The sequence below is a fragment of the Ornithodoros turicata genome, chromosome 1 (genome assembly GCF_037126465.1).
Source record: "Ornithodoros turicata isolate Travis chromosome 1, ASM3712646v1, whole genome shotgun sequence".
Classification (NCBI taxonomy): domain Eukaryota; kingdom Metazoa; phylum Arthropoda; class Arachnida; order Ixodida; family Argasidae; genus Ornithodoros; species Ornithodoros turicata.
The window spans coordinates 194,969,688-194,981,017 of record NC_088201.1 but is presented as its reverse complement, the minus strand read 5'-3'; the positions used below and the strand labels follow the sequence as shown (position 1 = coordinate 194,981,017).

Below are 11,330 nucleotides of genomic sequence, written 5' to 3'. Positions count from 1 at the left end.
CAGTGAACCACCCGCTTTTCAACATCGAGCTCGCTAATCAGATGGGATACTTCGAAGACGAGGCGGGAGGTGGTGTTATTCAAGAAGTCGTAGCCATCGTAGCCAGTCGTAGCCATCCGAGTCAAAATGTACGGCATTCTCTTGGGTGGGACCCACAAACAGATCGCGAGAGCGGAAGGAGTTAAGAAAGACGTGGTGAGGAAACACTTATTGCACGAAGTGTACCAAGATTTTCTGTTCAATGAAACGACAGTCTCTCAGAAGCAGTGCACCATCCAGAGTATCAAGCAAACGATGTACACCATTTCGAGATTCAAGAAGGGTTTGGTCCCCTATGATGACAAGCTCTATCTTGTGGATGCCGTACACTCCTTCCCTTACAGAAGCTGCGAATACGGTAAGCTTTCCTAGTGATTTGTCGCGTATAGGATTACTATAGTACTCTCTCTCTGTGTAGCCTAGGAAAACCCGGAAAAGAGCCAGAGAGCGTCGTCGTCGTCAGCCATCGAGTGACCGTGGAACAAAGAGCAAGTCCTTCATGCACGCGCATATAATCGAGAATGAAAGTTGTAGTCGGAGATATGCTTCTCTCTCTCTCTCTTTGTGCCTCAGACAGGGGAAGCGTGGGTCGTCGTGGCAGTGTGGTAGCGAAATGGGTGTACGAAAAGAATGACCATTCCGTCATCGTGCTGGTACCATGACTCGTGCATTGACGACGCTGCGATGAAGATTCCCCTTTTCTGGCACGTCTGATCATCTCTTAATGTTCTGTTCGTGAGATCAGACAAGTCAGGGACGGTGCCGGCATCTATCGATCAACTCCTTTGTATGAATTCAATAAAGATCTTTCAGTGAAAGAAAACACAAAGCCTCGTCAATGTTATTCGGACTGTTTAATGCGTTGTATTTCGATAACCAAACGGTATTTCAATAAATCTTCATTTCATAAATTTCATAAATAAATTTCAAAGTTCACGATGTAGACTGCTTGCAAATGTCGCTGCTTCCGCAGGGCGCACTTCATAAGAGCGATGGCGCGAGCGAGAAGGTCCACGATGTCTGCAGCGATGTAGTTGAATTCTGCGTTGGCCAAGCTCACAAATTCGCTCATGAGTCCCAGGCTGAGTCGCTCATGAGTCGCTCATGACGCCCTGCGTATCTAGGGCTCCGTCAGGAACCGTTCTACTGAGGTTCTTGTAACGGGCGTAGGTCCGACGCACCATCTCCTGCAGCGGGCAGGAAAGATCTCTCCTATATTGCCAAAGCCTACTATGTCTATCACGTAGCAAAAAGCAGTGATGACGAGCTCGTTGCGGGGACTTCTTCTTCCTTCTCCACTTCTTCCCAAGAAGCGTAGCTGCAGTTACAATTTTGTAACCAGTGATAGCTGAACATCTTCACGTATTAATGACGCAAGCGCAGTGCGCGCTGCCTTTATAGAGATAAATGCGGGCAAAGAAACGAGAGCGAAACCGAAACAAAGAAGCAATCCGTTGCCGCTAGGAGCGCGCGCGCAGTGGAAGGAGCAGAGAGCCGCAACCAAAACCACCCGCGGGTAGGCTGGCGGACGGCGCAGAAGGCACTAGGAGCGCGGGCGCGCGCATCCGTAGCTGCCGCGGCGATAAATATTTTATTCCAGCCCCAGCAGAATGTATTCAGAAAAGGCTTCAGGTGTGTAAGGTCAGCCAAAGGCGCGTTGATGGGAGCGTACTGCTCTGTTGGCTACCAACGCTAGCAGTCAGCGATGGTGGAATGATTATTTTATTTTATCTTATTTTGAGTTATTATCGGCTCACCTATTTAGTGAGGGCCTATAAACACATGCTAAGCGGTTTGGTTTAAAAATGATGAGAGCTACAGTGTGTAGCGAATAATGTTCACATATATATAGTATTCTTGCAAAATATATGGGTGCAAGGAAATAAAAGTAAAAAGAAGTGCATTCCCTTCTGTACCATAACTGCTGCGCAAAAGCGCTGCACCATTTTCTCTTGGATGTACAGGGTGTCCCAGCAAAATGTGACCATATTTTTTAAAAATATATCTATCACTTTTTCCGAGATGAAACTTCCAAAATTAAAATTAAGGTGAAATGATCCAAATGAGGAAAATTTTCAGAAAAAAGATTGATGTGGGAAAAAAATCAAAATGCGATTTACGAAAGGTGGGAGAGGCAAATTTGGGGAACGTGCAGACGACGTAGGGGCGAACCTCTGTTGACGAAAATTGAAGTGAAGACAAAGGTCGTGGTGGATTTGTCTAGCTGTGATCATCATTCACTACACCAATAATTGAAAACTTTCACGGTGACTCCCTGCACTGTGTGCCAGCATGCACACAAATATTTGTGTGTACTAATTGGCTGTTCTTCCGAGAAACTCCCGAGAAACACGAGATGCTACACCATGAGAGCATTGTTTTATTATTATTTAAAAACTCATTACGATGGTTTCGCGAGTACCATCGTTAATTATTTGAAGCCTCTTCGCATCCTCTATTCCGAGCACACCAAATTTTCCGATACAGAGAAGTTGTTATTCATTTCATTCGATCACACAATGAGCATTTCGGATGACGCGTGCCCATGCGCCAACCTGTTTCCAGGCGCGTGCCATGACATCGACTCTCCGCATTATCTCAGACCCAAAACACAAACAGGCGCAGCGTTGATAACGCCAGCTTGATTGGGCACTGTTCGGCACACCTCAGCGAACACCCCTCCGGCTGGAATGGAAATGTCGAAACGCCCTCTCCCTTCATTTCTGCTAAAGGCCGCCAGGGTGGCTCCCCTCTTGCTCCGGCGGTCGAAGCGGCGTTCCAGTTAACTCTGCTTCGAGGTGTACATGAACTGCAGTAGTTATCCCGACACAGTCACAAATGTTGCTGCCAGCGCTAATAGAAGCAGAGCAAACATCCGTTACTACATATTTGTTGAAGGGACTCTTACGGAAGAATAGTTATCTCGCAACCTAGCTGGTTCCAACATATAGCAAAACATACGCTGAAAGTTGACTGGTAGGAAGAACACTTCATTTCAATCGAGTGTATTAATGGAAGGAATGCTAGAAATGGGAGTCAAAGTTGGCTGCTCCAAATTCTGTAGCGGTAGGGGAAATGGGAGCACATTGAAACACGGGGTATACCGAAACCGTCAACTTTTCTTGTCCCCTTCTGGCACAAGTAGCTCGAACTTTCGACGGTAGCGCCGTTCCGCTCTTCTGCTCCATTCAAAACAGCGTCACGGTGCCGCGTAGAACAGATCGTCTTTGAGACAACAAGAAGTAGTTCCTGCCATCAGAAGCAAATTTTCTCTAACTACATTTATTGTATGTGTGCTCGGCATTGTATGTGCTGCTTGCACAAGACGCACGAAAGCTAGGACGTACTCGTAAGTTTTCCTTTCGCATTCTCAACATTCGAAAGTGTAGTAACTTATGGCGTCTCCCTCGGTAGCAAATTGGCGTTCCCTGGTGCCATGCCGCTGTGTGGCAAATTGCAACAAGTGCATCATCTTGGAAACGTAAAGGTAGCATGTACACCGCAGAGAGTAGCAAGTCACAGCAAACATTGAGCAGACCAAAGCCTAGCACGTCCAGGAACAAACGGCGCCCAATGCTGTTGTCGATGACTTGATAGAATATCCCTGCCTGGTGTGATATCAGAAATACGAACCGAACCGGGTGCTTACTTGCTTCGTCGTAGTTAGGTCGTTACGAGCTAACGAGTGGCAGGAAATTATATAAAAAAAAAAAGATGGGCACGAGAGACATTGCGCGTCAAGTGTACGACGCCCTTCACGTATCGCGCGAAAAGCGCCGTGCACGTGTTTTATTATGTGCTTTTCTCGACGAGTAGCACGTTAGCCAGTAACGCGTGCTGTGCAAGCGAAAAAACCTCCTGGAGTGGGTTCAGTGCAAGGCTTGCAAAGGTTGGTCACCTTGGGATTGTAGTAACGAAGATCTATAACAATACATCTAAAAGCCATATATTTCCAATGACAAGCTTCCGGTCACCGTCGTTAGGTTGACCGACTTCCACGGCAAGGGTGGTAGGTGACGCAGGTTGGAGTCCCCACGTCGGCTGTGCTGTCCGGGGCCTCGTGCTTGTGATGGCGATTGTGGATGTGGTGTTAACAGAGTGAGCTGGTGAACTGTTGAACTGATATTTTCGTGATCGAAGAATCGACACCAACAGTTCAGCCCGGTGATTCGTTCACTGTGATCGAATCATTCGTGACTGACGCATCACTAACAAGTGCATCAACTTGGAAACGTAAAGGTAGGATGTACATCGCAAAGAGAAGCAAGACACAGCAAACATTGAGCAGACCAAAGCCTAGGACGTCCAGGAATAAACGGCGCCCAATACTGTTGTCGATGACTTGATAGAATATTACTGCCTGGTGTAACCTGAGAAATACGAACCGAACCGGGGGCTTAATCGCTTCGTCGTCGTTACAGTCGTTACGAGCTAACGAGTGGCAAGAAAAAAAGAGAGATGGGCATGTGACACATTGCGCGTCAAGTATGCCACGCCCTTCACGTATCGCGCGAGAAGCGCGGTGCACCTGTTTTGTCACGTGCCCTTCTTCTCGACGAGTAGCACATTAGCCAGTAACGCCTGCAAGCGATTAAACCACCAGGAGTGTGTTCAGTGCAAGACTTGCAAAAATTGGCCACCTTGAGAATGTAGTAACGAAGATCTACTATACGTTTGCAATGACAAGCTCCCGTGACACCGTGGTTAGGTTGACCGCCTTCCACGGCCAGGCTGGGAGGTGACGCAGGTTCGAATCCCCAATTCGTAATATTACTAGAACGGAAATATGTGAGGTTGCATTTTAGCGAAGTAGGGGCATTGACAGGTATATCCTGCTGTATTGAGCACAGGAGAGCCATTTGTACAACACACGGCATCCAAAAGCAACACACTATGTCGACCAAATGATATTTTTGTGCAAAACACTTCAAAATAAAAGCAAAATCAAAATTGTATAACAGTGCTACCCAAAACGTTACAGAACGAAGAAGTGACCGATCACAGTAACCAGCGCACAGTGGTTCACGTCAATAAGTTGAGTGTATAATCAAAATTACCTGCGAATACAGCAGGAAAACACAACACATTTTAATCTACTCACTACCCTTTGTGTCGAAAATTGGCGCACGCATAGTGTGACCTCCTCAGAGGCACAGTGAGTTCTCTAAACGATCTTTGTCCTCATAGCTGTCTCCCCCCTCCCTTGTGTACTCTAAACCCAGATGCTTGCTAAGTTGAAACATTACTGCCATTTCGAACTGCTATAGCTGGCCACTGAATACGTGGTACGAGCCTCAGTAAACACGTGTCTCTTTCTTTTTGTTATATCTTCCTGATTCGCTACTCTGGTCCATCTTGGGTCAGATATAAGCACACAAGAAGCAAAAGAGGTCTAGCTGAAGAAATCGGCATGCTCTACACTGCTAATGCTTGGCTACGCAGTATCAGCAAAGTTCAGTGCTGTCCTTGTTGTTGAACGTTGTCACGTTATAACTAGGGTTCGTGGTTTTCGGCATTTTCCGAAAAATGCCGGAAAACACCCCCCGAATGATTTTTTTCAGATTCGGAATATTCCGAAAAAATCCGAATTTCTCGTATCTTGACAGCTGCCATTCATGGAACCGCAAAGGGAAATCCCCTTGGAATCTCCCGTTGTCGACTATTTCTCGAGCGTGGCATTATCTTCAGGCTGTGCCCTTGTTTCGTTGTGCTTAAGCGGTTATAAGAGGATGACCTCAGCTCTGTTGTGCGGTCGGTGACCGCCTTTTTGCAGCACACATACTTAGTGACACACCTATCTTTAGTGAATTTACTATTCAGAACCTTTGTGGTCTGTTGTTGTCGGGTTAAAATGAGATCACCAGTGTACGGAGTTCCCAAACGGTTTCAAAAGCTGATCGCTGATCCCCTGCCCTAGCCTTCTAGTTCATTTTTGTGTTCTTTGTATTCCTCTATCTACTCCCTTCCAGTTACGACTTTGAGTGACCCTTGTTTCCGTTCGTGAGGCACTTCAAGGCACTTCGAGGCACTTCACTGTATGAGGACTTATTCTTATTTGTTCTACGAGATGAATCTCGTATGGATGATATAAAGCGCGAGTTTTTCGAATATGCTGTATGCCCTGCCACTCAGGTGGATATATCTCCTATTAAGTTTTGGACGGCCCGTTGCAGCACATGGCCTTTGTTATCGCAGTGCGCCTTAAGCATACTGGCTATTCTTGTTTCTAGCGCTAATGTTGAGCGCGCGTTCTCTAAACTGCGTGTTATTAATCGCAAGGAGTGAGCCGCTATGACAGACGACATCTATTACAACAAGAGGTAGTCTCCTTGTTTGCTGGATTGGCACAGGCAATACAAGACATTGTTAATGAAACCATGTATCGATTCACTTCTTTTCGGTTCGTTGTTAGTTCGCGCGCAAAATAGGCTTTCCTTCATGCGAAATAAATAGATGCCCGTATTCGGGCATTTATTTTTTGGGCGGAATATAGATGCCGAAAAAATCCGATTTATAGTCCCCCATATAAATGCCGATAAACACCCCCCGAATTGGGTTGAAAATAAATGCCGAAAACCACAAACCCTAGTTATAACATTAGGTGGCTTCAACACCCGTGGCATTGTGTGGCTGTGATTCGGCTTTTCTTTTGCTCTAACTCGTTTATGTAGGAAGGAAAATGAACTTTTCAACTTTGTAAACTTCGAGTGCTTCACACAATACAATAAATCCATACAATCACCTCGAAAATCCGTCCATGTGAAGCGAGCACGATCTTGGCTATCCTCGCAGATTCGCGACATGCTGGTCCGAACGATATAGGAAGGGAGTTGCCTAAGGACAGAAGCCGCCGATATTTCGAACAGAGACTGTTCTTCTTCTGGGCACCGTCCTCATCACTGGCATGGTATTTAAAGGGTTAGGTGTGACGTGTTTGAGGGTTCGTGCGAATTGTGGGTCAACGGCACGGAGGGAAGAAAGGTTCCGTACGGTGTTCGACGGCCGGAGTGAATGGTTGCTTTGTTAGAGTGTGGAGGGGATTATGTGAACGCAGTGATCTAAGCTACACACCGGTTACAGAAAAATGGAAGGTTCACGAACACGTGGACGAAACGGGACAACAGGCAAGAATTGGCAAGCATAGCGAAAGATAAGGATGTTAGTGGTTACGTGGGGAAAATGCTCGTTCTGGAATTTTCCCCACGTACACTCTAAGAAAAAAGGGTGTCGTAGGGGTGTAAACGCAGCATGTACACCCCACCAGACCGAAGGGTGCACCAGAACACCCTTTTCGCAGCCTCCATTTGTTTGTTTTCCGTGACGGGATCAGAGGGGTGTACTGGAACACCCTTCGCGAGAAATTGACACTTCCGTTTGCACGATGCTATCGACGTAACTTCCGCTCCCACATTCTTTTCTCCGAACGTCGGCGTTGCGTATGGTTGTTATCGGCGGATACGAAGGCAGCGGCGGCGGCGTTGACGTTAAGTGAGTGTCTAGTTTGTATGACTTGATGCAACACGCCCTTTCGAACGAACTGATGCGTACGTGAATGGGTCTGGTTCGCTTTTTGGCCCCGGCCTGCTCATTCGTTGACGCAGACAATATGCGGGATGCTTGTCATTCTGACGACGCATTTCGAAACGATGAACGCTAGCTGTGAAGCGCACGAAACAGCAAGACAAAAGCCTGGCACGTAGTTATATCTGCACCTTGAAGAAGCTGTGCGTCGACGTGCATCGTATGCCGTGCTCTATGGAAATACATCCAGCCCTTATTCGTTTGAGATGGGTGCTGGTCTACGGAATGCCGAAAGAGAGCTCGAAGCAGGCGGCATAAATATGGATGTATACATGGAATGGACTGCAATGTGAGTTCAGATAGTAAATATGTTGTAGCATGGTCTAGGTGGTCAAGTCTGAATGTTCTAACATGCCACTTTTCACAGGCGACACTGCCAATGAAGAATGCGTACTAGAACATAGCCTGCTCTTAACCAGACGTCGGACTCCGCAAACAAAACCAGACTTCATCTGCCTCAGCCAATGTCCAGTGTGGTATGTTGAAGGCTCCCTTTTCCCGTAAAGTTTTGGTGCAATAGATGTGAACTCGTGTTGGGTCTCAGGTGCAGATGGCCCAGTTATATTACCCGTTTGTGTAGCTGCCCTAAGATAAGGATTGTGGGGTTCCTGACACCACAAATATTGTCTTTATCTCAGGACCATGCACCATTTGAGACATTACAGTTAACAGCTGCTTTTGCAGTTTTCAGGAATAGTGGGTAGCAACATCGAAAGACAAAGTGCAGCAAAACACAGGGAATGTTTCAACAAACAGCACTTAACATTTGGGGAAAATCGTGAGTATAGAGTTCTTTTCGTTTGTATACAATTTAGTTTTTCAACACAGGCTCCGAATAGTCACAAAGTAGCAGTCTCCCTTTGTTGTCTGATGTTTATTGCACGCCCATGCATAGTAGTTGCGAACAGATTAATATCTGAAGAAAAGCTGTTAGCCCTGTTGCACTCTCTAGTGCACTTCGCCTACTCTTTGCATATTAGTTCCCACATTGGCATCACCTCACCGCCAGAATACAGGTCCAGCATATGATGCGATGCCTCTTGTCCACGCAAACCGATCCTGTAAACATTACTTCTGCTCACCCTGTACACACACTTGTGTCGTCGGTAGCCCTGAACTATAAGGTCATTCAGAAGTAGGTAAATCTTCCCTGCTATAATGTAGACACCAGAAATTTGCGAGAAATCCGGAATGTCTCCCTTCTTCTGCACTATGATGTCTTCGGTCCTGTAGGTGACAGCATTTAATGTAGCACATCTCACTTCCCATACTTCCTGTTCCCTTGCAATTTCCTGTACACACCGTTGCAGGGAAGAGCTTGCCACGCTCTTTGGTACAGAGGTTTTGTAGCCAGAGTCCTGGGAAGACGCATGAAGATAGTAACACTGCATGAGCTGGTGCCGGTTTGCCAGTGTCTTACAGATATTCCTAAAGTTCTTCACTCTTGAGGCTAAAGCTTTAAAATATTGGTGTTTAGCCTCAAAGCGCATGCACCAGTAATATCTGAGGGGACCCAATGCCAGCATCATCCGTGGGTAATGGATGAGAAAGTGTATCTTTGGGATGATCCTGGCTGAAGGATACTGGGTGGTGAAGCACTTCAGGAAATCTTGAATCCTCACTTCGAGGTATGGGACACAGTCGACAGGCATTTCCTCCGCAAGCAGCATATCTACTATGCCACGGAAAGTTAGGTACACGTCCCAGTGCTCGTTGCCTTCTGGTATGCCTGAGCTGAATATGAGTGGCAAGAGGCGGAAGAGGCACCACCTCTGAGAGGCAGTGCCCTTTAGACAACGGTGGTCCGACAGGAAGGTGCTGCTGAGTTCATCGGGTCTGTTGTGGTTATCGTGAAAACCGTAGGAAAAGGAAGAAACTTTGGAGAGGTCGCAGACTGAGAAGATACTGTCATCAACAAGGCCCTTTAAGACGTGATGCATGACATAAGCAAAAGAGCCTTCGAATAAATCATGCATTACGTCAGGCGGAAGCTGTAGTGTTACGTCGAAGTACCCTAAGTCAAGAAGCGGTGACCTACTGTACACACCATACAATTTCTTGTTGTCAGGGTTCGTAGCTATTGCAGTCAGATGCTCCATGTGGACAGCATTTGTTCGTACCACGCACAGGTCCTCTCTGGTGAGCCTGTTGAGGTCGGCTGCTTGGGCTAGGCAAAAGCGACAGACTCTTCCACCCGCAAATGATGAAGAAAAGCCCCCAAGCTTGTTCATGGAGAGGTTGTCCCCACAAAATGCCTGCACAAAGACACGTGCTGTGCAGAGTTCATCATTTTGTCTGTACTGCACACCGTCATGATAGAGGATGTTAAGCTCATCGAGCATTGGCTTCAATACTTCGTGGAGGCCGTGCTCCTGAATGTCCTTGTATTTGGCAATGATCACCACGTACATGTTCTGTAGCTGCGACCTGAACCTTGGGTGCAAGTTGAGCAGGCAAAAGTAGACGACTAGAAGCTTGTGTACACCACGTCTAGGGCCAATTGGGTTTGCAATTTCTAGCTCATCTGTGTACAGCAAGATGTAGAGTGTCCATACAGATGATGCATGAGCCAGAGTACCCTGGTGCTTCCTGTACACAGTGCCATCCCGAAAATCCTTGAGAGTAGTGATGTCCGATGAAACAGTTGTTGTCGTCTTAGAAATATTTCGGTAGATGTCTGTTTTTTGAAGCAAATGGGTCAGGACACCTCCAATAGGTACATACTGAAATGATGAAACATTTCCAAGCTTGCATTCTTGAGGTGCTACAAATGGAAAGTGTTTCTTGGCAAAATTCTCCCTTTGGTGGTTAGTTTTCACCTGTGCGAAAATGTCATATCCTGAGGATCATATCCAGTGTTTCACTTCCGGCAACACTTCCAGTCGCAAGTTGACACTTCACGTGCTTGCAAAAGTTCTGAAGGATCATTAAAAGCAGTGAATGGAAGCTGTCGAATATTTTCTCTGATGTTGACCGGGCAACTTTGTGCATATCAGAAAGTTGAAAAAAAAAATGACACACCATCTTCTTTGCATCAAGGATGAACTCTTCCAACCCTGTAAACTCTGCATGTTCTTCTCTGTCTGACCCCTGGCTCGTATCAAAAGTACTGTGTTGCTGGTTAGGAGCTGCACTGATTGAACTCTCATTCTCAGTGACATCTGATGAGATCTCCATCTGCCCCTCGCTTGTATCACCCTGTGGACGATGAGATTCGGTGGCATCACCTGTGCCCCGAGATTCATGTATTTTGTCACGGTGGCAGCTGTACAAATGTTTCCTGTAGGACTGAAACTTTGTGTACACCTTTGGGCACTTCTGACCGCCACCTATGTCGACTCCACATGCAATGCTGAACTCTGGCTCGCCACTATGGACGCCAATGTGTATCGCTAAGCGTGAGAGACTTGGAGAAAAAAAACTGCACCTCTGACAACGATACCTAGCTCCTTGAAAGTTATACATTGACAATCAGAGCTGTCCGTAAATAGTTCACGCATTCACTCGCATCTTCGAGCACCCAGCGGTCCAAGCAGAACAACCAGAAGGACTGGAAATAGATGCAGTGCCAACTGTGCGAATATTGTGGAAGCGCGCTTCTGCCAACGGGTCTCCTTTGCCGTCAGAGCGCCGCGGGTTTCATTTCCCAGTTGTACGCGTCTCCACTAGTCACCGAGTGGAGCGCTGCGGTGTTGGCGGTCACGGCTCTG

General features: G+C 46.8%; 1 protein-coding gene and 1 long non-coding RNA gene across 2 annotated transcripts; one reads left to right on the top strand and one right to left on the bottom strand.

The window, feature by feature from the left end:
* The first annotated feature begins 7,348 nt into the window (after positions 1 to 7,348).
* On the top strand, positions 7,349 to 8,389 carry LOC135374649 (uncharacterized). Its single transcript, XR_010417050.1, has 3 exons — positions 7,349 to 7,909; positions 7,988 to 8,096; positions 8,305 to 8,389. It is a non-coding gene; the product is annotated as an uncharacterized LOC135374649 (long non-coding RNA).
* A 193-nt stretch (positions 8,390 to 8,582) lies between these two features.
* Positions 8,583 to 10,797, bottom strand: LOC135392901 (uncharacterized). The gene is made up of 2 exons (XM_064623565.1): positions 10,642 to 10,797; positions 8,583 to 10,343 (listed from the first exon to the last, which is right to left on the bottom strand). Exons 1-2 carry the CDS (start codon positions 10,795 to 10,797, stop codon positions 8,583 to 8,585), a joined length of 1,917 nt encoding a protein of 638 aa, XP_064479635.1.
* Positions 10,798 to 11,330: the final 533 nt, after the last annotated feature.